General features: G+C 36.9%; 1 protein-coding gene across 5 annotated transcripts in view; it reads right to left on the bottom strand.

The window, feature by feature from the left end:
- ZNF385B (zinc finger protein 385B) overlaps positions 1–26,934 on the bottom strand; it is a 423,520-nt gene that overhangs the window by 109,244 nt on the left and 287,342 nt on the right. For 4 of the 5 annotated variants that reach the window (XM_050750566.1, XM_050750567.1, XM_050750570.1 and 1 more), the window contains one exon: positions 304–446. In XM_050750566.1, the coding sequence (XP_050606523.1) occupies positions 304–446 (143 nt within the window). Of the gene's footprint in view, positions 1–303; positions 447–17,587; positions 18,165–26,934 lie in introns of those variants that run through there. The other variant, XM_050750568.1, reaches the window with a different exon arrangement.

Below are 26,934 nucleotides of genomic sequence, written 5' to 3'. Positions count from 1 at the left end.
TGAGCATGTGAATAACATCCTAGAAATGACATATGTTCTAAAGCCACTGGAAATTCTATCAAAATTGTGCAACACAACAGGTGAAAAGTTTTCTGTGGAAATATTTGTATAATAAACATGCTGGCTATTGTTTGGGCTACTCCTTTGGGCGAAGCATCATCTTTCATAGCACAACTGAGCAGCATAACCAATATATGGTCTAAAATTACACACTTGGGAAACAGGCTGTATCTATTGACTATTCACAAATGTAATGAAAGTGATGGAGGAGGACACAAACAAAATAGAAATTAATTTACTCACTGTGTTAAAATTTGGAAAGAGCCCAACAGCAGAACTACTGTCCACTGGAAAAGACATAAATGGTTTGATATCCAGTGAAGGCTGCATCATCAGGGTAGGTGTGCGCACAAGAGCAGGAAGGGTAGTAGTGTGGCATGTACTGCCTGCCAAGAACAAAACAAAAATGAATTCAATTTCTTGCTCACATTCATCTCACTCCCAAACCTACAGTGTAAGACCAAGTCTGTCGAGCTGCAACCTGCAAGCAAGAGAGTTACGCTGGAAGTAAGCAAATTGCACAGGAGTAGTAAACACAGTAAAAAGGATCTTCCTCCTCATTATCCAAGACAGTGATGCACAATGCTTCCCTATGCGCAAGGGCTGAGGGATGCTCCGACTCAGCCAGGACACCTAGTAGACAGATCCTACTGGCAGGTGGGTCAGGCAGAATGAGAATGTCCTGTTGGCCAACCCTTTGCCTTTGACTGGCCAAAAGTGCAGGAGAGAAGAGGGGAGGAGCCTCTTGAAGCCGGACACTCCTTGCTGTTAAGAATTACTGAATGGCTAGTGGACTGGTTTTATGCAAACCGGAGATAAATATAGGGTTTTTAACAAGAAAAAGAAAACTTGAACCCGTATAGTTCCTGTCTGCTCTCAAAGTTATGATTCAACTTATTCTCTTAAAAAAAAAAAAAACTTTCTGAAAGTCGCTCTTATTTTGAAGTAAATGGGTAGTCTAGACATTGGATAGTTAGAGACTAAAAGGGTTGATTATGGCTTGGCTGCAGACAGGGTGTTTGGGGACAGGTAGTAGTTAGGACAGGGATTCAAAATTTTGACTTCAACTTTTTATTTCTAATTTGTTTTGTATTATTGTAGCAAATATCCCCTTTAGCAGCTAAATTACCTGTCACCTCTATTTTTTTTTGTCGACTATTTTTAAATTTTGTTTTAACTTTTGTGGGCACATAATAGGTACATACATTTATGAGGTACACAAGATATTTTAATACAGGCACACAATGCATAATAATCACCTCAGGGTAAATGGAGTATCCATCCCCTCAAGCACTTATCCTTTCCCTGCATTACAAACAATCCAATTATACTCCTTTAGTTATTTTGAAATGCACAATAAGTTATTGTTGACTATAGTCAGCTTGTTGTGCTATCAAATACTAGATCTTACCCATTCTAACTACATTTTTATTTTTTTTAATTTTAATTTAACTTTATTATTACTATTTTTCAAGACAAGGTCTCACTCTGTCACCCAGGCTGGAGTGCAGTGGTGTGATCATGGTTCACTGCAGCCCTGACCTCCCTGGGCTCTGGGGAGCCCCCAACTTCAGTCTCCCAAGTAGCTGGGACTACAGGTACATGCCACCACACCTGGCTAATTTTTGTGTTTTTTGTAGAGATGGGGTTTTTGCCACATTGCCCATGCTGGTCTCGAACTCCTAGGCTCAAGCAAACCATCAGTCTCAACCTCCCAAAGTGCTGGAATTAAAGGTGTGAGCCACTACACTCAGCATCTAACTATATTTTTGTACCTATTAACCATTCCCACTCCTCTGCCCTCTTCCCATCCTCTAGTAACCATCATTCTATTCACTGTCTCTAGTTCAATTGTTTTAATTTTTGACTCCACAAATAAGTGGGAACATGTGAAGTTTGTCTTTTTGTACCTGGCTTATTTCACTTAACATAATGTCCTCCAGTTCCATCCATGTTGTTACAAATGCCAGGATCTCATCCTTTTTGTGGCTGAATAGTACTCTATTTTATATATGTACCACATTTTCTTTTTCCATTCATCTGTTGATGGACACTTAGTTTGCTTCCAAATTTTGGCTATTGGGAATAGTGTTGCTATAAACATGGGAGTGCAGGTATGTCTTCGATATACTGATATTCTTTCTTTGGGGTATATACCTGGCAGTGGGATTGCTGGGTCATATGGTAGCACAATGTTTAGTTTTTTGAGGAACCACCAAACTGTTTTCTATACTGGCTGTATCAATTTACATTTCCACCAACAGTGGAGGAGGGTTCCTTTTTCTCCACATCCTTGCCAGCATTTGCTATTGCCTGTCTTTTGAACAAAAGCCATTTTAACTGGGGTGAGATGATATCTCATTATAGGTTTGATTTGCCTGTTTTTGAAGATCAATGATGATTGAACACATTTTCATATACCTGTTTGCCATTTGTATGTCTTCTTTTGAGAAATGTCTTTTCAGATCTTTTGCCCATTTTTTTATTCAGGTTTTAAAAACAGACTTGTTTGAGCTCCTTATATAGTCTGGTTATAATCCCATATCAGATGGATAGTTTGCAAATATTTTCTCCCATTCTGTGGGTCGCCTCTTCACTTTGTTGATTGCTTTCACTGCTCTACACAAGCTTTGTAACTTGTGATCTCATTTGTCCAATTTTGCTTTCCTTGCCTATACTTGGAGGGTATTACTCAAGAAATTTTTGCCTACTCCAATATCCTGGAGAGTTTCGCCAATTTTCTCACATAGTAGTTTCATAGTTTGAGGTCATAGATTTAAGTCTTTAATCCATTTTGATTTTATTTTTGTATATGGTAACAGATAAGGGTCTACTTTCATTCTTCTGCATATATATATACAGTTTTCCCAGCACCATTGATTGAAGAGACTGTCCTTTCCCCTATGTATATTTTTGGCACTTTTGTCAAAAATGAGTTCACTGTAGATGTACAGCTTTATTTCTGGGTTCTCTATTCTTTTCCATAGGTGTATGTGTCTGTTTTTATGCCAGTACCATGATGTTTTGGTTATATAGCTCTGCAGAATAATTTGAAGTCAGGTAATATGATTCCTCCAGTTGTGTTCTTTTTGCTTAGAATAGTTTTGGCTATTCTGGATCTTTTGTGCTTCCATATACATTTTAGGATAGTACGTTCTGTCTATGAAGAATGTTGTCATTGGTATTTTGATAGGGATTGCATTGAATCTGTAGATTGCTTTGGGTGGTATGGACATTTTAACAATATTGATTCTTCCAATCCATGAACATAGAATATTCTTCCATTTCCTTGTGTGTGTTCTCGTCAATTTCTTTCATCAATGTTTCATAGTTTTCGTTGTAGAGAATTTTTACTTCTTTGGTTAAGTTAATTCCAAGGCATTTAATTTTAGTTATAGCTATTATAAATGGCATTACCTTCTTGATTTCTTTTTCAGATTGTTTGCTGTTGGTATATAGAAATGCTACTGATTTTTCTATGTTGATTTTATATCCTGTAACTTTACTAATTTTGTTTATCAGTTCTAGTTCTTTGGTGGAATCTTCAGGTTTTTCCAAATATAAGATCATACCATCTGCAAATAATGATAATTTGACTTTTTCCTTTCCAATTTGGATGCCCTTTATTTCTTTCTCTTGTCTAAATACTCTGGCTAGAACTTCTGCTATCACCTCCTTAGATATGTAAGTTTGTATCTTAGATATCTAAGATATGATGGTTTAATCCATGAGTAGAAGATTTATAATGCTCCTCTCCAGTAACAAGCATCTTTCTTTAGTGTATAACTTTCATGTAGTATAGATAAGTAACTGCTGGTGCAGGTAGCTCTCTGGGAGGCCGGCTCTGGCATGTCAGGCTTTTTTTTTTTTTAATATACCTTTATTGAGGTATAACTCATATACCAGACAATTCATCTGAATTGTAGAATTCAATTACTTTTAACATATTAACAGAGTTGTTGTATTATTCAATTTTCATACTGCTATGAAGAAATACCTGAGACTGAGTAATTTATAAAGAAAAAGAGGTTTAATGGACTCACAGTTCTACATGGCTGGAGAGGCCTCACAACCATGGTGGAAGGCGAAGGAGGAGCAAAGACACGTCTCACATGATGGCAGGCAAGAGAGTGTGTGCAGGGCAAGTGCCCTTTATGAAACCATCAGATCTCATGAGACTTATTCATTGTCACAAGAACAGCACGGGAAAAACCTGCCCCCATGATTCAATTACCTCCCACCAGGTCCCTCCCATAACATGTGAGGATTATGGGAGCTATAATTCAAGATAAGATTTGGGCTAAACCAAATCAATTGTAGAACCATCACCACAATCAATTTTAGAACATTTTCATAACATCTAAAGGAAACTCTTATCCATTAGCAGTCACTCCCCATTTCCTCCCAATATCCCTAGATCCTGGCAACCACTAATCTATTTTCTTTATCTCTAGATTTCTCTATTCTAGACATTTCATTTAAATGAAATCATATAATATGTGATGTGGTCTTTTGTGACTCACTTCTTTCATTTGACATAATGTTTTTGAGGTTTATCTATGTTGTACCACGTATCAGAATTTCATTCATTTTTTAGGCTTAATAATATTGCATTGTATGGATTTCCCAAATTTTGCTTATCCATTCATCAATTAATGGGCATTTGAATTACTCCCACTATTTTGCTATTATAAACAACGCTACTTTGAATATTCATGTACAAGTTCTTATGTGGATATATGTTTTCAGTTCTCTCAGGTATATACTTAGGAGTCAAATTTTGGAAATTGTTTGGTCATCTGGTAACTAAATGGCTTAATATTTTGAGGAAGTGGCAGGCTGTTTTCCAAAAGGTCTGAAACATTTTACATGATTACTATCAGTGTATGAGGGTTCCAATTTTTCCTGGCCTGCCTGTATAGGACCACACAATAATTACATGCCTAACATCCCCTATTGACTTCAAGGAGAAATGAACAGTATGAGATAACGCTGCAACTATTAAAATTTCCACCAATCTTTTACACAGTGTACCAGAATCATTAAACTTTCTATTTCAATGATCCTTTTTTGGTGATGAATATTCTTAATAAACTCTGCATCATATTTCAAATCGTTCCAGAACATTATTGGCAATAATGTTTAATGGACTGTCATACTTCATTTACATTGATCCTAAAAACAGAAGAGAAAAAAGAGAGAAGGGTGCCTGAAGCATTTATCTGTAATGGCAAGTCTTTAGGTCAGCCCCGTCCATTAGGGAAGACAGAGTAGCACTCAGCAAAAATAGAACCAGCCAAAAGTATAGATTGAGAGTAATGTTGTTGTTGTTGTTGTTTTTCTGATGCTCAAGTAAATACTCTGATCTCAGTCTGTCATTCATATAACCACCCTGTATTTAATTACACATTACTCTTCAAATTAGGTAATGTTAACTTCAGTGCTTGTAGATCTAAGATGATGTATTATATAAATATATCAAATGTTGCAGAGGTACTTATTAAAATATTTATTTTACAAGTTTTGCTTAAACTCTTAGCTAAGTTAAAAAAAAAAAAAAAAAAAAAAAAAAAGACAGAGATATTGGCCGGGCACAGTGGCTCAAGCCTGTAATCCCAGCACTTTGGGAGGCCGAGAGGGGCAGATCACGAGATAAGGAGATGGAGACCATCCTGGCTAACACAGTGAAACCCCGTCTCTACTAAAAAATACAAAAAACTAGCCGGGCCAGGTGGCAGGCGCCTGTAGTCCCAGCTACTCGGGAGGCTGAGGCAGGAGAACGGCGTAAACCCAGGAGGCGGAGCTTGCAGTGAGCTGAGATCCGGCCACTGCACTCCAGCCTGGGCGACAGAGCGAGACTCTGTCTCAAAAAACAAAACAAAACAAAACAAAACCCAGAGATATTTCTTATGTTGGCCCAATGGCCTATTTTATTATTACTATAGTCATTAAAAGTCTAAAGGAAGGTATAGACTAATTCTACTTAAAGCTGAATGATAAACAAATGTGTAATTATTTTGCCATTGCGAGTCTCCTGGAGGGAAGCAAAGTTCCTTCTCTAAGCCCACAACGGTGGCTCTGATAATACTGTGTAATACACAGCTCCCGAGGGCCTGGTGAGAGTCACTTTGTTCTAACAAACCCAAATCAAATAGAATGCAACAGGGAACTTCACAAACAGATTACTCCATCAACAAAGGTTGGAATGCACAATGATCCCCCTTAGCCAATCAAATCTCTATGCTAATAAAGACAAGGCTTGAGAACTACTTAGCTGTTACTACTCATTAGCATAAAAAACTTAGCAGCTGTTTACCATTTCATTAGCATTTTAATGATAGACAATTTGCCATGTTAAACACAGATTGTTTTAAAGTACTGGTAGATCTTCTGAATAAATGTAAACTATATTTTCATTATTCCTTCACCTCAACCTTGCTGTTTTCACTTTTAAAACCTACTTTTTAATACTACTTCACCAGGACTTATTGCTTGTTTTTGCAAATGGTAAATAAATAGGGACAAAGTGCATTTTTTTGGATAAGTTCTTTCATGCTCTGATCTCTCTATCTTCATGTTTCAGATTTTGCTGCTGCTGCTGCTAAGAATTCTTTCTCCTCACCTCTGGGTGCCTGAAAGTCAGCAGGAGTTACAAGCAGAAATTTGACCAAAATGCATTGCACTCTGAAAGAAAATGCTTAATTTCTCTAAAAGTCAAGGACTTGCTAAGAAAAAAGGTTTAAAATATAATGATCAGGCATTGCAATGCAAAAGGTGATATAATATACCCATTAAGTTGCTATTCTCATGGGACAGAACCAACCTGTGACTTTTGTATAAACTATTTGGCAATATTACATAAGACACCTCCTATTTGTAGTTCTGTTTCAGAACATAGTATGTAATCTGGAATATATCATAATGAATAAAGTCATGATGAATAAAATCATAACAGGGTTCCACCCTATTTGATAATAAAACTTTTCATATCACTGAATGCATATATTTATCAAATTTCCTGTACTAAAATGAAATACACATATATAAGCATGCATACTCCAAAAATTTAACAGGAATAATTTAACACTCTTGAGAAAGGAATAATACAAGGTGGTCACAGGAGGATAGAAAATTCCAGAGAGTAGTTTCACATGTTTAGCAAAAGAAAACTGTTGAAATAGCTGCATAAGGTAGGGGCTGATAAGACCCTGAAAAACGAAGGTGTGGGCCAAGCTGGCTGAGACTAACTGGTCCCAACATGGCGCTGGATTTGACCTGGGTTTCACCTAGGATCTCATTCTACTCTCACTAACATACTAAATCACACACCCACCAGTGTCCTGACAGTTCTGAGACCACCCATATTGGGTGTAAAAATGGATAGCACACAGTTCCAAGAAATCTTCACATCTTTACAGGAATCTTCATGAATATCCCTCCACTTGATTAAAGAAACCCATAAATATAGAAACTCCAAACCCTGTGGTGTGACTCACTTCTTTTGAGTATGCCCACAATCCCCTTCCTTAAGTGTGTACTTTTCACTTTGCAATAAATCTGTACTTTCACTCTATCCCAATTTGTCCTTAAATTCCTTCTCACAACAGCATCAAGAGTCTGGACACCAGACAGAGTTGAGGTCTCACAGGCATTTGGGGATCTCCTCTAGTCCACCAGTTTCACACTTATCATGGAAATTCCATGTATTCATATGAACATGAATTCCCATTAGTATGCAATTACTTTCTTCCATACATTTCACTTTGATGGTAAAATACAAGTTAATTCATCCATAGCTATGAAATCAATAATATGTAAAAGAAAATTTCCTAATATGATCATAAGAAAACTATTATTTCAGTCAACTGCCTCTGTAACATAATAGGTACCTTATTATGTTAATGGATTATGTCATAATATATCACAATACAACCTAACTTAAGGACAGATGACACCTGAAATTATTGCCTTAGTCTTTGGCCTTTAGATATATAATCTTAAAAGTGCATTTAGATTACAACTTTGAGACTTCCTAGTGGCTCTTCTTTATATGCCAAAACAGAAGCAAACAAAACACCTCATTCTTCAAAAGAGTATGCCAGAGTCAACAAATATGCATGAAGAAGCATTTGCAGAATGAGATCAAGTCTGTATCTATTCTATATCCTGCAAGAGTAGTTTCTTCTTATGCCATTATTATGCATGTTCCCGTCAGTGAGTACTGAAATTAAAAACTTAACATATTATAAAAACCTATTGTGGGAGGCGATGTCAATTATAGAACTCCAAAAGATTTCTTTAAAGAAATTTAAATGAGTGGCATTTCAGATTTTCTGCCAAACTCAGTTTTCTCTTTTCATTGCTTTCCCAGCTTTGTTGCACCTAATACTGCATATTTTTTCCCTCATCGGGATAATTGCCAACACAGCATCTCCTCCACTTCTCTCAGCATTTCTTTTCTTTCATTAATCTGCTAGGTGAAGAAAATAATTTACCAAGAGACTATCAAAGTATGGCCACTAAGAGGTGGCTATATGAATAGGGGAGGTGACTGATAAAGGATTTTGCTTTTGAAAAGGTCTCATGATAGCAATAACAGAGATAACATTTTTATAGAACACACTATGTAGCAGGCACTATCCTAAGTTCATTACATATGCAGGTATATATACTCATTTACATATACTCATGTATATACTTATACATATTTCAGCCTCGCAATCTGATTAACAAGGTATTAGCCCCATTTTCCAGATGACAAACTGAGGCACAGAGAGACTAAGCTCAACTTCATATAGTTTGTATGCAGATGAGCCAGAATTAGAACCCAGGCTATTTGACTTCTGAATTCTGCTTTTCACTACCATGCTATGGTCACCAAATTGTACAGGTGAAAACACTCCAGTCATATAGATACATTCTCCAGCTGAGGGAGAAACATTTTACCATAAACCTAAGAGATTTAAAATACTGGACCTCCAAACAGATATAGTATTCAATTGGGAATTAGTTGAAACTTATTTGACCTTAGTGTAGTATCTGATACTTAAATAACCAAGATATATAATGAATATATTTATCTAAAAAGAATCTTCTCCAAATAATAGTATTATTTGATTCAATAAATACTTATGAGGGACTAACAAGGCACAATGCTAACAACTACAGGGATTATGAACTGTATCAGAACTTATTTTACTTTTTAAGATAAGAAAATAATAACAACTGCTACCATTTAATGAGATTTTACTGCATGCGAGGTAATGTGCTAAGTGATTTATGTCCCTTATTCTTACTAAATTATAATGCAACTCTGTGATATTTATACTATTATTCCCATTTTACAGATGAGAAAGGTGAGGTTTAGAGTGATTAAAATCACTCAGTATGTGGTAGAGCCTGGGTCCAAACTCCTGTTCATCTGACTTTAAAGCCCATGTCATCATTCCCTAAAGTAGGTTATATGTAAAGTTGTTACATGAAAAAGATTCTGTCATCAAATACATTTAGAAAAATGTTGCTTCAACAAAGCTTAAAGCAGTTCTTTTCTGCAACGTATCTCAGAGTTTTTAATATACTAACAGGCACTGTGGACATCTAGGCAGAAAAAATTTCTTCCCATAATTTTTTGAGCATGGAAACAAGCCTTAAATTTTTTTAAAATTAAGATGACACAGGCAACACTGTTCTACATCTGTTAAAAGCACCAGCTCAGGAGACAGATATGTTAGAACCTGAAGACTCCTTGGTGCACTGCTTTCTTGTGCAACCTTGGACAATTAACTTCACTTATTTATACCTCCACTGTCTTTTCTATAATTAAGAAAAATAAGAGTAGCTATATCATAGGACGGGTGGGAAAACTAACTGAGATTTTTCTACGCAAATTGCCTAAACCTGTGCCTGATACATAGCCAGTGTTGTATAAGCTTCAGTTACATGGTTACAAACTACTCCCAATCCTTGATATTATGCCATATCCTAGGAGAGCATGAATAATTAAATCTATTAATACTTACCATAAATGGCAGCGGTCATGTGTTATCAAAAACATGTTAAGTAGGTTGAAGAGAGAAAGAAATTGTAGCTGGTTCATAAATGGGGCTCATAAATGTTTCCACAGATGAGCTATCTCTTAAGATAAACTTTGAGGAATGGCTTGTGTTTTGAGAGGTATATATGGAAGAATGGGGGAGGGAACTGTATAAACAAAAAGTACAGAGAAAACAGAATATGTTGAAGTTAAAAATTTTTTAGGCTCTCAAGGTATTCTTAGGGTTTCTGGATTAAAAGGTAAAACAGAAAATAGAAAAACCAAAAACCAAAACCAAAAAGAGTATCTTTGTGACCTTGGAGTAAGCGAAGGTCTCTTAAACAGGAAATAAAAGATGCTAATCATAAAAGAAAAAAATTAATGAATATATTCTCTTAATAAGAATGTAGGAAAAAGACACAATCAAGAAAATGAAAAGGCAATCCACAGAGTGGGTGATGATATTCACAATTTTTTGACAAAGGACCTGAATCTAGAATATAGAACTCCTACAGATCAATAAGAAAATGACAACACTAGATAAATGGGCAAAAGACTCGGACACTTCACAAAAGCATATATTAAAATGGCCAATAAACATACAAAAATGGTGATTAACTTCATTAGTAGTTAGGAATATGTGAATTACAACTACAATGAGTTATCACTACATATCCACAAGAATGGTTCAATTTGATGAAGAAAGATGAAGATTATTAAGTGTCGACAAGGATACAGAGCAACTAGAATTCTATATTAAAGTGTAAATTGCCACAGCTACTTTGAAAAACTACTTGGCAATATCTATTTCAGCTGAATATATACATACCGTATGACCCAGAAATTTCACTTCTAGGTATATACCTAACAAAAATGATATGTTCGAGAATGCTTATAGCAATATTCTTCATAATAGCCCCAAACTGGAAATTAGGCAGTTAATCTATCAACAATAGAAAATAATTTTTTATGTTCACACGATGAAACATTCATACAATGACATACAGTGATGAGAGCAAATGGCACATACTTACATGCAACAACAAATAGATCTTGCAAGCATAACGTTGAAAAAAAGAACTAAAATAAAGGAGTACATGCTGTATGATACCATTTATATAAAGTATAAAACCAGGCAAAGTAATTTATTCTGTTAGGATAGTGGCTCTCCTCACAGCAAGGATGGGATGAGGTGGGGGGTGAGATGACTAAAACAGGGCATTCAGAGTGTCTTCTAGTATGCCAGAAATGTTCTTTCCTTGATCTAGGGACCAGCTACACGTGTATGCTATATTTGTGTACATTCACTCAACTGCACACTTATGTGCACTTTTCTGTATGTTATAAATTAACAAATTTTTTAAAAATGTAGTCAATGCTATTAATTCTAATAAAATGCTTCGACAAATATAGGCAAAATTTCTCAATAAGAATGTCTTCAAATACTGTCAAGTTTGTATAGTTTTAGGATGACGATGATGCTTTTTGAGTTCTTTTTTTTCCACTGCCAGCTTGATTTTGCTCAAAATGATTTGTGAGCAAATAAAATTTCTCTTTAAAGCTGATGCTTCCTTGCTGAATTTACGAAGTGAATAGGGGAGACTAACACAGACTCTAGTGATGCCAAAGAGAAAAATGTATATCTAGAACTCTGAGTCTATAAAATCTAACAATTGGCAGTTACGTGCCTGAATTTCCCTTGGGGAAGCTCAGGGTTCCCCCTAAAGAGCTCCGACAGCAGCCACCATGGCAGCAGCCTGGCAGAATGTTACATTTAAAAGTAAATCCTTCTGAGCACTGCACTGAAGTTGATAAGCAATAATGAAGTGCTGCATCAAAAAACATCAGAGAAGCCACATCATGAGGGATTTAAAGCCACAATGTCCTTTGGGTCTTGTAGTAATATGCCAGCTTTTACACAAAACAATGAATCTTTCACCGAGATGCAACAGATGGCTTTTCAGATGCTGTGGCAATAGAATATGTACAGCCAACTGGTGATTCATTTATACCTGAATATCTTGCCCACAGACTGAATTGCTTACATTTAAGTGTTGTAAAAAAAATGGATAAGATTTATTTGCTATACTGTACAAACTATAGTTTGGTCAAACATGTGATCTACTTCATTGGCTGCAATCCTTTTTCAAAGCAGCGTTGAAAAGTATGAGAATTTAAGAATTTAAATAAATGTATAGGGTTAAAACTGAATTTAAAATATTTTTGCTTTATCGTAGTTTCTCAGCTTATAACTCAATAGTATTAAGCATGATCATGCAAAAAAAAGGAAATTGAAAGAAGAAAAAACAGTATTCCAACAAATGCTTTCTCAAGTTTTCTGCAATAATTTTTAAACACCTGACTTATCAAAAGGGAATGTCATGTGCTTAGTTTCTAAATTACTAAGTCTTTGGAGAAGCCAAAATTATCTCCAGACAGGGCTTTACTAAAATTGTCTGAGGTCGAGAACGGATTGGGAGGTCACAGTGCCTGATGAAATTTACTGGCAAAAAGACCTGGGGTGATGGTCCTGAGCTACATTTGCCTGGTGACTCTTCTAAATGGCATTAAGACCCTTTCTTGAAGTCTGAAGCCTCTTTCTATTACAAACAGAGGAACTATTTGTTGTCCCTGATGCTGATGCTTCCTTGCTGAATTTAGGAAGTGAATAGGGGAGACTAACACAGACTCTAGTGATGCCAAAGAGAAAAATCTGTATCTAGAACTCTGAGTCTATAAAATCTAACAATTGGCAGTTATGATGGCAGTCTACAGCATGCTAGCGACCTAATGGCAGTGCAGAACTATCATTTATTTTGGAAACCTCCCTAAAAAATACAACCTTTCCCAGGAAAAGTACAACAATGTTACTCAAGTCACTGAATAGTTCTAGAAGAATTATATTTAATAAAATTTTAGAGGTAAGCATAATTTAGGAATCTACCCTTCATTTTGTGTAACAAAAATGGGATTTGGAGAGCTTAATCTACCATGGTACCTGACTGATGGTAGAACCAAACCTAGAGCTCAGTGCCCATGAACACTGTTTTGAATATTTAAGTCTGTGCAATCAAAGATGTACAGGAATCATGTATTGTCATCATTACCTTCTTAAAAAATTCAAGATTAGTATTTGGCGTGTTTTCTTTTTTAATTTTGACTGAAATTTTAAAGAGAGTATTCATTTAATTAAATGAAATTTTAATTTTACTGTTTTATCAACATGATTAATGGGAGAAATTCAATGAAAGAAAAGCCAGTGTGGTCAAAAGCCAACATTTCTTTCCAGTTTAAAAAACAGCACAAAATTGATTGTAACAGCTCATGTTATTTTATTATATATATATAAAACACATATATATGTATTATATATATGTATGTTTTAGATTCATAGGGTACATGTATAGGTTTATATAATGGGTATATTGTATGATGCTGAGGTTTGGGCTGCTAATTATCCTGTTGCCCAAGTAATGAACATAGTACCTGATAGGCTTTCAACCCTTGTCCCCCCTCGCTCCCTCCCTGCTTTTGGAATCCCCAGTATAATGCCTCATTTTAAATACTTCTTTTAATATTCCCAATGGGGAAAAAAAGAGATCAACAAAGTTCATTACAACTATGCTTTAACCACACTGTTCAGATCAATATAACTAATTTAAATAGCCTCATGGTAGGAGGCATACTCACATCTGTGTTGGTGGTTTTTATACTGAAGTACTATCAGAATCACAACAAAAATGCTATCTGAGAAGACACATTTTTTTCAAGTAATGGCAACTGACCTTCTATTTGAGATCAAAGCAGCAGGCCTATTTAGACCTCTGGCTCTGTCTTTAGGCCTCTCCTCTGCAGTTCACACTAAGAGCCAGGCTAAAGGGATCTGGATACAGCAACTCTGAGGTCAGTGCACCCAGCTGCTGCTATAAATTCTAGCTCTAGGGCACCTAATGTTTTTTTCTCCTAGTTTCAGGGAATTTCAGTTCCTGCTTTCAATGTCTAGGCTGTGGCATTTAAGGAACAAAAAGAGAGGAAAGAAAAGAATAGTGGTTTATATAAATTATCCTTTTTAAAAGGGTATTTCCCCCACCCCAAGCTTGTTCAATTTGAGAAAACAGAGTTAATATTTGCTCTGCTAGTGCCCTCTACTCCCGCCTTGGCAGAGAAAAAAGGTTTCTTTAGCTTAAATATTAACCAAACACTTCATAGCTATTCAAAAGCAGTTGCCCATGTTAAAAATAACAACAAAAAGTAATAAAATCCCAGAAAGCACAACTTTGGAATAAATAGAAACAGTAAAAACTGCTCTAAACCCTTTTTGCACCGGTATCCCAAGGTCACCAGAATTATAATGCACTATAGAGTGTTCATAACAAATTCTAGTAAAGTATGATAGCCATGGTGGCCATCATAGAAAAGGCCACTCTTGGTCCTCCATCAGCAAATCAGCCATTCTCACCCAGGAGTGGCAGAGATGGTTTCCATCTGGCAGCCAAGGTTGCTGTGCAAGCAGCATGAAAGCCCCTGTTCCATCCCCCTGGAAACCTGGTATGGGGTGCCTGATCTGGCCGTGCCAGGGTCAGAGCGAGCAGAGACTGTGAGGATGGGGTAAAATTGGAGCTACAATGGGAAAAAATGGTGAGGGATGATCTGGAGAAGGAAGAAAGAGCAGTGCGTTTGGCTTAGTTTTGCAAAGTGGACTAGAATTAGTAGCAATTTCTTGTTTGAAATTTCCTAATATCTTACACCTAAAATTATTTTCTTCCCTTTCACCTCTTCGTTGTATGACAGAAATCTGTATAAAATGGAGTGGAGCAAAAACTGCACGAGCAGGAACAACCTAGTAAAGCAGAGCATCTAAGTTCTTCAAACACTGCTGTGGGCAACTGGAAGACAATGTGAGCTCACCCTTTTCCTGAGAAACATGGAATGTTCTGTGACCCAGGGAATGCTTGTACTCCAAAAGGTCTCTAGTGGGTATTTAACAGATTGGGCTGATAGTTGGCCTGGCTTCTTGAAACTCTGCCATTGTCCTGACATCCTAGAAACTGATACTACTTGCTTCAGTCAGGTAGGCAGCTTCTGGGGCACTAGCGATGTGCAAAATATCTCCAATGAACACCCAAGCATTTTCTACACGTGAAGGGACTCATCATAAATGGCTGCCTTGGTCCTGTGCATCATGTTACTCTTGTACTATTATACTGACTTTGTACCAGTCTTTCTTACATGAAATTTCTTTCTCTTTTCTTTTTTTTTTTTTTTAACATAGTCATCAAAATTTTTGCTTTACAATTTGACTGTCAGGTTCTTTTTTTAGTATCATATAAAATTTATGGTGTACAATGTGATATTTTGATGTACATATATATAGTGAAGTGATCACTAGAGTAAAGCAATTTGACACATTCATTATCTCACTTGGTTACTTGTGTGTGTGGTAAGAGTACCTAAAATCCACTCTTAGAAATTTTCTAACATACAAAATAATATTAACTACTGTCCTCATGCTGTACCTTAGATGTCTAGATATAGTCATCCTATATAATTACAACTTTCTACCTTTTGCCTATATTGGCCTACATCTCCCCATACTCCCCTCTCTCCCACACTCTGATAGCCACCTTTCTATTCTCTGTTTCTATATATTTGACATTAAAAAAAAAATCTACATATAAAAGATCATGCAGTATTTTTTTTTCTGGCTTATTTCATTTAACGTAATGTCTTCCAGTCTCATACATGTTGCTGCAAATGGTAGGATCTTCTTTTTAAAATCTGAATAATATTCTTTATATGGAATTTCATTTTGGCTCCCCAAATGATTCCCTCCTATCCCAGTAATGAACATCAAAAGTCAAGGCCATAATGACTTTTTCCTAAGAAGTCCCACTGAAAGTAGAGCATTTCACACAGCACTCATTATTTTCCTTTTCAATGATTTGCTTTATAAGGCAACAAAGGAATGGAAATATTTTCTTTTAAGACATTTGTTTTAACTAGTGGTCTCTTCTGAACTTCAAACAGACTGTTAAGCTCCCTTTGCTTTAAAAGACACCAAAGGGAAGTACACAATTCATAAAAATGGAACTGGTGCTCAATGTATTTAACTTGAGAAAGCATGCTTCCAGCTCAAAGAAATGCAAAAGAACCCGAAGTGTCAAAACTGCACAATCTCTACAACTTTCCAAACTTTGATTGACTTGTCTCTCTGTCTCCTTTTCTCTAACACCAACATTCTCGAACTCTCTCTAATCACTGTTTTCCATAGTTTCCCTCTTTCCCACCTGTCTTTTCTGCTGCTCTTCTCTCCTGTTTCTCTCCTGTATGTGACATCCGCGTCTCTGTCCCTCTGTGTTTCTGTACATCGGTGCACCTATCTGTGTGTCTCTTTCATCTCTTTGTCTTTGGCTCCCACCATAATACTTCCAGGGAACTAGAGAGCACTCATAAAATTTGTCATTTGCCTTATTTTGCAACTACATTGTATTGGTTTGGTTTTCAATATTTGCTTCTATAAATCAAAAGATTAATAGCAAGATTATTGTAGTATCAGGTCAAGTTTGTCCCTGTGACAAGACGTAACAATTAAATTAGACCATATCTCTAGTTCTGTCTCCAGTAGTCACTTCAGTTGCAACAACTGAGGATTGTTTTTATTACGTGCTCCCACGATGGTATCTGCCTTCCATGTGAAGGAGAGGGACAAGTTAGAAACTTGAGTGCACCATAGAATTTTATGGTATATTTTTACAGAAATTCATCATTGTGTCCTGGGTTATACAAATACTATACCATTTCGTTGGAGAGCACAAGGTGCTTTTACATATATTAAGTAGCTTTTTACATATATTTTACACACACCACAATAAGTAGTTTTCTAAACTTTACATGGCTTATGATCATCCCATGTTTTTCTGATGAAGAAAATGATGCTTAGGATAAATAATTCTAGGAAAAGCAAACATAGAAAACAAAGGCCACAATGAATCTAGCACTAGAAAATATCTTCTCTAAATCAGGTATGTAATAACTCCACTGAGCAACATTGTCTGCCAAGAGGTCACACATCAGCGTCTCAAGGACCTTGGAAAAATTAATGCATTTTTGGCTTTAACCTATTCATTTTTGCAAGTCCACTGAACCCTCAGTGTTTATACTTCTAACCCATGAATAAGATAGAATAAAAGAAGTCAATGCTGTTTCAATATTTTTCAAACCACCTGAAATTCCACTGGAGACTATGAGATAAAAACATCTTCCTGTGCCAAGAGTTCCTAAGTCCTTTTCTAATAATATATTTATTCATGTTTTACAAATGGTAAAATTGAAAAAAAAAAAGGTGGGGAGTAAGGTGGGGGAAATAAAAGGTGGGGGAAAATAAAGTGATAACATTAAAATAGAAATGAAAATTTCACAAGTAACTATTGTATACATACAAATTATACCTACTCTTATAACAGACAATACTCCCTCTTGAGAAGCTAAACTTACCTGGTTTCCAGAGAGATTTCTATGCCCAAGGGTCTAAACAAACATGAAACCATTGAGCTTTGACGTGAACTAGATGGAACATTAAAACTTGAAATGGTGCCTATCATAAAAATCATGTGACAAGAGTGTAAATCACCCACGTCACTCAATTTGATTACAGGCTACCAGCCACTATTCTGTCCATCTGAATGTGGATTCTTGGACATGTATAATCATCAGCTTAAATATACTTTCTGAAAAGAAGTTAAAACGGAGAGAGAGTTGTAACATACTTGGATTGAACATGAATCTCATTTTTACCTAGTAGTTATTCTGACACAAACTTTGAAAGCTTAAAGAAATGTGGGAAATCAGTTACCTCATCATTATAGTTAGCACAGTGGTTCAATAGTACAACTGAAATACAAACGGGCTAGGAAAATCAAGATAGTATTAGAGAAAGGAATTGCAAAATTAGCAAATTCTATTTGTCTTAATTCTGATACTTTTATCTTTTTCTGAAATTCATTTGACCTGTTTTATATTTTTGTCACATATTTCATAAGAAAGTTCCTTAAGGTGTAAATGTGGGTCAGTTAGCAGTGCTTACCTTCGTTTTTAAGGTTACAGTCCACGTTCACGTCTGCATTTGAGCATTGTATGAGATGTTACATTTAAAAGTAAATAATTCCATCATTTCAACCTGGTGCTCCTGTGAAATGTGGTGCCAGGAAACAGCCGGCAGGCAGTGCTTCTGAACAAATCATACGTCCTGTAATTGCCGCTTAGCTCTAATTACTATTGAGGATCGTGTTTGCAACTTGATTCCAGGGAGAGGGCAGAATACCTTCTGATGACACAGAACCAAATATATCCTAAAAGACTGACAAGTGGCTTTCTTTCACGTAATTTTTCTGAGTATCTCCCAGCTACTCAAAAACTACCACTCTGTCATGGTAAAATGGAAATAAAGAAAACTGACACCCATATCTCCCTTCTAACAAAGCAATTCAATTCTCTCAAAATATCTACTTATCCCAACAATTTGGAATTTTCAGTATCACTTATATGTCAAGGGATTATTCCCCCTTAGGTGGGCAACTATATCTTTTAAAATTGCTTTTTATTTCAAAGAGAAATGCATTCTCACAACAAACTTTATATTCTGTTAGACTAGAATAATTTATTTGCATTCTATTAGGTCTGAAGGATTTGTTTCCTTGCCCATGGATTTTTAGGTTTTAAATAAAGATTCATATAGTTCAAAAAGACTAGAGCAGATGTCAATTTGATGTTGATAAAATTAATAGGTGTGTTTACACATCTCAACTCAGAAACCTAATTTCAGTTATATGGGGTATTATGGTAAAATTGAAGTTATACATGCTTGGAACTAAAATGATTTATTATTTACTCTCATATCTAATTAATTTAACTTTGCATCTAGTGGCATCTGACCATGTTGTCAGAATAAAGTATCTCATATATCCATGTTACACAGTGTGGCTATGACTGAATGGTTGTTTTGCTTATGCTAAGCTGATTGTCATTGATACTGATGAGTTAGCTTAGTGGGCATTTGAATGAATAAAAGAAACTTGAAATGACTGAAGCTTGCAAATGTCAGGAAGGATTTTGCACCTTTGGTTGTGCAACTTAGCACATTTGCTAACCACAGCCAACACTTTAGTGACGTACAGAAAAAATTATATTTATCCAAGTCCTGAGATTTAGTATATCTGCTTATGTCAGATTTGGACAGTAACTATCAGGGACAGGTAAACCTAAATGAATAATTAGATGCAGCAGACAAAATGGTAATTATAAAACCAGCTCTTAAAAATGGTACATTTTTTTCCAGTCTCAATGATCTAAGTTATGAATAATAACAAAATAATATTCTAAATGAAACATAGTATGCTAGCTCTATACTTATTTCCCTCCAAATAACAACTGGGCACTCCTTAAGATTACAGTATAATTATAGTCATGGCTGTGGTTTTCACTTAAAAAAAGTCTTCATCTATGATAGCTCTCCCCTAAGAAACCTCTGCTCTGTAGAGATTATGCTGATGGCCTCTTCAAAATATCATTCTTTCATGAAGAAGTATTTCATTCTTTCTTACCTGCTGTTAAATCATGACTGATTCTTGGAGTATTTTTTCTAGAACATTTCCAGATCTGGAATACTAGTGCATCCTTGAACTCCCAGGCTCTTTATTTGTACACCTCACGTATTTTCAGTTTAGTTCAGTAGTACACAAAGTGTGGTCCTCAGACCAGCAGCATCAGCATCACCTGAGAACTTGTCAGAAAAGCAAATTCTGAGGCCTCGCTCCAGATCTACAGAATCATAAATGCTGGGGATGAGGCCCAGTAATCTGTGTTTTAGGCAGCCCCCTACATGACCTGAAACATGCTGATGTTTGAGAACCAGTGGTCCATAGTGCAGGTATGTACTAAGAGCAGTGGGAGAATGGGATAAGGAACACTTAAGCCTCTATGGGGAAAACTACAGGAGAGACTGAGGCTCCACAGAGAGGTGACATTTAAGTGGTTATCTAAAAGATGAGAAGAGCTTGGATGGATCCAAAGGAGGCACCAGGCATCTCTTACCTAGCTAAGTCATCACCTTGAGTTAATGCAGCCCTGCCCTCTCTATAAGACCTTACCCTATCAATCATCATCTTTCTTTAGTCCGTCCATTCTCAAGGAAACAAAACTTGCTTCATTCTTGTTAGTGTCTTAGTCTACCAACTACTTGCTCTTACCTTTTAACTTCTTTTAGAGTAGCCAACCCTTCCTTTGTTTTTGTTTTTTATTATCCCCTCACTTTATAAACACTGTAATCTGGCTTATGATTTCTCTAGCAAAATAAAACTAGGGTTCTGAAGGCCTCTATCAGTCCTCCTTGACCTCTCTACCACTGGTAGAATATAATCCCATTTCTAAATTACCTCTTTTCCAAGCTCAGCTTTTGTATTTCTAACCTCAACTTTTGCATTTTCCCTCCCACCTGCATCCCATTGGCACCTCAAGTTTGATTGTACAAATTTAAACTACTTATCCCAGCCTCCCTGCCCCTATCCCCTCACCTCACTCCCTAAAGTATATTTCTTCTCTGCTGGTCTTTACTTCGTCACATGCAGACTCTAAAACTTGAAGCTGTATATTACTTCTCCCTCTTCCTTGTCCCTGAATCTAGTTAGTTTTATGACATCTGTCACCTCGTTTCCTTTTTCATACCCATTGCCATTACCTTCATTTAGGTCCTCATTAGCTGTTCACAAGCATAATTCCTTTATCATTATATTACCCTTATAGTCAAATGAATTCTTTTTTTTTTTTTTTTTTTTTTTTTTTTGAGACAGAGTCTCACTCTGTCGCCCAGGCTGGAGTGCAGTGGCCGGATCTCAGCTCACTGCAAACTCCGCCTCCCGGGTTTACGCCATTCTCCTGCCTCAGCCTCCCGAGTGGCTGGGACTACAGGCGCCCGCCACCTCGCCCGGCTAGTTTTTTTTAGCCAGGATGGTCTCCATCTCCTGACCTCGTGATCCACCCGTCTCGGCCTCCCAAAGTGCTGGGATTACAGGCTTGAGCCACCGCGCCCGGCCTTCAAATGAATTCTTAAGAAGAACAGCTTAAATCAATCATTATCCTACTCAAACATCTCCTGCGGCTCCCCTCAGTGAGTTACAGGCTTTGTAATACCATACACCTGTTTAAATCTCTGCTACTCACCAGCTAGGAAACATTACATAAATTAATTGACTTAGCCCCAATTTTCTCAGCTGACAAGCAGGAATAAAATAGTAATCATATCTCTTGAGGAGCTCTGAAGGAAATAATACACGTAAATTCCTACCATGGTGGCTAGAGAACTGAAGGATTTAGTGAATGGTGAGCATTATTACTACTATCACCATAGAATCCAATTCCAATGCCACAGTTCAGCATCCAACACTATCCTCAAACTTAAATGAAAACTGTTTTCTCACACTTTATAAGATTTATTAAACCAAATTCTCTCTCAAGGGCAGGCCCCATATCTTATTTTTCTTTTTGTCTCTGGCCCCTTAGGCATTGCCTTACACTTGGTAATTGCTACAGGAATGTTCACTGCATGAAGCACTAGCTGGTTCTTGTACATACACACTTTCTGAGTTCTATCACTTTTTTCATGCCGTCATGCCTTCCAGGATGCTCTTCCCTTTTTGTCTCCTTTTAAATTCTCTCCATTTTCAAGTGACACTTTAAATGCTATCTCTTCCAGGAAGCCTTCCCTCTTTTTTCAGAAGAAAGCATTTTGCTTTCCTCAGAATCTGCAATGCATTATATTTACATCTCCATTACAGTACTTAAGACTGTTGATAACCTGCAATGCATTTTATTTACATCTCCATTACAGCACTTAAGACTGTTGATTGTGTATTACTTGTGCATGTGTCTTCTTCCCCAAAGAGTTCTAAGCTCTTCTGGCTTAGAGACCAGATTTAATTTACTGCTGTTTGTCTAGGGCCCTGCCCAGAGAACGCACTTAATGAATGTGTTGAGTGAATGTAGGCGTAAGGGAAGGGCATCTGTGTTTTTAATATAAGAACTGTGCTGCTGCATACAACCTGATTAAAGGTTTTATTGCTCATTGATAATTATGATCATCTTCAAAGAGTACATGGATTATGAGAATTACAGAAACAAGTTTAAGACCTCTTATAAATGAAGTATGTTCCTAATTTTGGCTTAAAGGCTGTACTCTAGAATCCGGAAGCATTTTTCATGGAAATAATAATTCCTGGGATAGTCAAAAGCTTAATTAATTAAGCTCAAAAGCTTAATTAACCTGCAGGACAGCTGTGTAAGATACAGCATTGCATTAGCAATAGCACCTCAATGCCAACCCTACTATAAGGGGTCTTGAAAAGGAGTCAATAGCCTATGAGTGTTTATGAAGACACTCAGTCTTCCTTGCAAAACATAAAGCCGTGACTTTTGTTTTCTTTTTTATATTTTAAGACATACTCAGAAAGCCATATTCTGAAGCCAACTTAGTTGTGTATTCGAATGGTTACTTTTCATTGCCAGGATGAATGTGACCTGGTTAAAGAATTAATTTATAACTATCGATTATAAATTGTAAATGTAGAAAATGGACTATAAAGTCCACATATTCGAACACTCAGAAATAATTTAATTTTTAATTTACAATTCTAAATTATAGTTTTCATGTCTTCACTTTGGATTAATTTTAAATGGACTATGGCTTCTGATTCTTCAGCTTCAGTTCCTGCATCCGAATCCCCCTGACAAATGCATAATGACTTGTTGACAAATTTTTAATAACATTCACTGGGGAGGGGAACTGTTACTTTAGAGTAACTCTTGAGTGAGTAATTTTTTTTTTTTTTAGACGGGGTCTCACTCTGTCACCCGGGCTGGAGTGCAGTGGTGTGATCTCGACTCACTGCAACCTCCGCCTCCTGGGTTCAAGTGATTCTCCCTGCTTCAGTCTCCCGAGTAGCTGAGATTACAGGCACCAGCCACCACGCCTGGCTAATTTTGTATTTTCAGTCGAGACAGGGTTTCACCATGTTGGCCAGGTTGGTCTCGAACTCCTGACCTCAAGTGGTCCACCCGCCTCAGCCTCACGAATTGCTGGGATTATAGGCGCTGAGTCACCGTGCCAGGCCCATAATCTTTTTTAATGAAAAAATTATGGCCCTTCTAGTCATCTGAATTGCAATTTTGGATTTTCACAAGTTTACTTATTTAAAGCAGCAGGCAAACCTAGAAACAAGCTATCTGTGGGGGGAAAAAACACAAACATATTTTCACTGTTACTTTTGCTTCCACCATCACTAAGCTAGACATTATAGTAAATTGAAAACTGAGGTCACTGGTCCTAAAGGTGCTTTTCTATTTAGAGAACAAAAATAATATATCCAAAAACAATTAGAGACTAATACAAAGACACATAAAATTTAATGTAAATTAGTGGCACAGATATAGAAGTGGTACAGGACAGATCATAACATCCACAGGGCAGGAAGCTTTGTTTCATTCACGAATGTATTCTAAGCACCAGGAACAATGCCTTGCACATATTGTCAGCTCAACAGCCACTGCAATCAAAGGAGAGACAAAAGTGGGCTAGAAGAGCTGTGGAAAGTTTCACTGTGAAGGCAGGACTTGAGCAAGACCTTAAAATATGTGACTCTTTGATTCCTCCTTAGCTTCCACCTACATCCAGACTATTGGGAAGTCCTGTTGTCTCCACCTCCAACATAGGCTGCAGATCTTCCTGCTTCCGTCCATGTCACTGTCACATACTAGTCTGAGATACCAACATTTGTGTGAACTGCAGTTAAGGGATCTTAAGGGCTCTTAAGGGATCTTATGGCTCTTAAGGGATCTTTCTGGGACCACTTATGGTCTCTGACATTTGGTTCTCACACAGCAGCCAAGCAAACTGTTTAAAAATACAAATCTGATCATGTCACTCCAGTGGAACAGCTTCCCACAGCACCTGGAATAAAATCAGACCCCTTGCTATGGCCTATAGTCAACACATGTTTAATTAAGCCCCTGCCTACTTCCAAAACCTCACCGAGTACTGCCTCTCCTCCCCAGGCCCCAAGATCTAAGCTTCCTTCCTCTCTCTTTCCCAGACACATCACATTCATTCTATCTCAGGCTTTTGCCTTTGCTGTTCCCTCATCATGAAACTCGCTGCTCCCATTTCAGTTGTGCCTCAGCTCAGTTATCACCTCAGTGAGCCCCTCCCTCTATTACACTGCTCTGTTTTATTTACTTCATGGCACTTATTTGTCTCTAAAATGACCATGTTTTACTCATTTACTTGTTCATTATCTCCTCTTACTAAAACATCATCTCCACAAGGGTAACAACTCTATTCCCAGTTTCTAGAGCAGGGCCAGGCCTATGGTAGGTACTCAATACATATTTGGAATGAATGAATGACCACACTTTTCCAGCATTTTCAAATGTGAAGATACTATTTTAGCATCAAATGGTTTCAAGGACTTCTCACATAGTATTAGTGTTATTTTTTCTCTCGGTATTCACTGACCATATTCAAAGCTGTTATGAAGTTAGCAACATTTAAAGTACAGTGGTATTTCATTATCACAGTAGGGTTGACATACATTTGGCAAAAATATGTTGAGTATGTGTGAGAAATGGTATTTATTCAATCTGTCAAATTGAAATCTATCAAACTTACTACACATTTCTATTCACAGGTACATGAAGATCCTCAGCCCACAGATGTCAGTGAAGCCATTAATTGATATTCAGATTTGATATAAGAAGATGGAAGGAATGGCAGAGGTCCTAGTTAAAACTTTCTTAAGACCAAGATAAGAAAAACTCTATTTAAAGACTTATCCTAAACTGAGGATAAACTAACTTATTTTCTAAACCATCTAACACCTAGAGTTTATTAGTCATCTTTACTCATTTGTATAACAATGTCTGACACTTACATAACATTTATTATGCACCAACACTGTTCTATACACTTAAGTATATTAATTCACCTAATTTTCAAATTAACACAGTAAAGGAAGAACCTGCTATTGCCTGCATTCTCTACATGAGGAAACAGGGCACAGAAAGACAAAATATCTTCCCCAAGATCCTGAAGAAGACACGCATCAGAGCTGGGGTTCAGTTCAAACACATGTAGTTTGGCTCTAGAGCCCATACTTTTACCACTATGTTATGCTGCCTTGCTGATATAAGGAGGTATCATTTTTACACTAGTAAAATATCTCTTGTGCCATCCACAGCATAAAAGCAAAATTGCTTATCAGATGTCAGTTACTCCTAAATATGCATATTTTACTCTTAAACATTCTTAAGTAGTATCTTCTTGATTACTGCCAAATAAGGCTCTGAAATACTTCACAGCAAGTAACTTTATGAAGCAGTTCTATATCATGTGGGAAATCATGAGGAAAATCTAAATCAAATACCAAATCTCACGGTGCCTTTAATATCACTGTGAAAACAGCATAATTTTCTAGGACACGTTGTGAAGGCTGAGGTGATAAGATAGCATATCTTAAAATGACTTGAAACAAAAAATGTATTTGTGAGCATATTCCCAAATCACCACAAATGTTCTGTTTTCACAGGTTATAACATGAGGACACAGAACTCACCTTAATATATAAGGTCTTTAAGTGTGCAAAGCACAGTGCTTTCTGCACAGTATTGGGTCAAGCTGTTTATGAAGAAAGGTCAATATTGGCTTATAGCACCAAGGTTATAGACATAGTCCAAGAAAGAATTCCAAATAAGACTTAGGTTGTTCTGTCATTCATATAAGGCCCTTCATTTATTTCCTCATTTAGTCCCTCCTTTTTGAAGAGATTAGCTGTCTTATGAAATGTGAATGAGTCAAGGAGGAGTTGACTATCCTGACCATATCCCATGTTATGCAACTTGACCCCTATGTAATAAATCTTCCTAGAAGCAGGTCTTTTCCAAATGGGGCCTGTCCTCACTATTCTCATGTGATACTTGGCAAATGAGGTATTCTGAGTCTGACTGGACACTTCTCTGCTCCTCAGCTGACAACTCTTTAATACAGATGTCAGCTGGAAAACTTTACTGGGCACGTAGGGGATCAGAACTTTTGAATCATGTCCAGCCAAGAGAGTCCATCATCTCTCAGCTCTCTGCTGCCCTGCCCCATCCCAACACCAACATGCAATTCCTACAAGTCCTCTGAGCTCTGATGGCACAGAACATGGGAGGGGGAAAGGATGGGCTGTCAACATGAAGCTGGTTCCTTTGTGAGTTCACTAAGGCAGAAAAATCTGTACATTTCTGTGATCTATTCTTTAATAAAAATTTTGGGGGCTTGGGAATAAATGTGAAGGAACTGAGGGCCTTTTATCACAGTGTATGTAGCCTTAGAGTCAGACCCCAGTTCAAATTTTGCTTTTACCATTTAATAGTGAAAAGACTTTGCAGAAGTGCTTATTCTCTGAGCCTCAATTTTCTCATCAGAAATAATACCTGTATTTTTTTAGATTTGGAAGGGGAAGGACACTTATACAATGCTTAACATAGTGTCTGGCACAGTGTGCGTTCAATAAATGGTAGTTCTCTCTTTGTTTCTCTGATTCTGAAGAGAGCCAGGTGTTTGGAGGCTGGCATTTAGAAATGCCTATAATATCCTCAACATATTCCGTTTTTATTGGTTTTCTCTTTATTTTGGCTTTATGCCAGGGATTCTTAAATTAGGATCCATGGACCACCCCCTGTCCAGGAATTGTATGCAAATATTTGCAACCATGCTTATTTCTCAGAGAGAGGAATCAGAGTTAATCAATTCACAA

The sequence above is a fragment of the Macaca thibetana genome, chromosome 12 (genome assembly GCF_024542745.1).
Source record: "Macaca thibetana thibetana isolate TM-01 chromosome 12, ASM2454274v1, whole genome shotgun sequence".
NCBI classification, from domain to species: Eukaryota; Metazoa; Chordata; class Mammalia; order Primates; family Cercopithecidae; genus Macaca; species Macaca thibetana.
The sequence above is the reverse complement of the archived record's forward strand: the minus strand, read 5'-3'. Positions and strand labels throughout refer to the sequence as shown.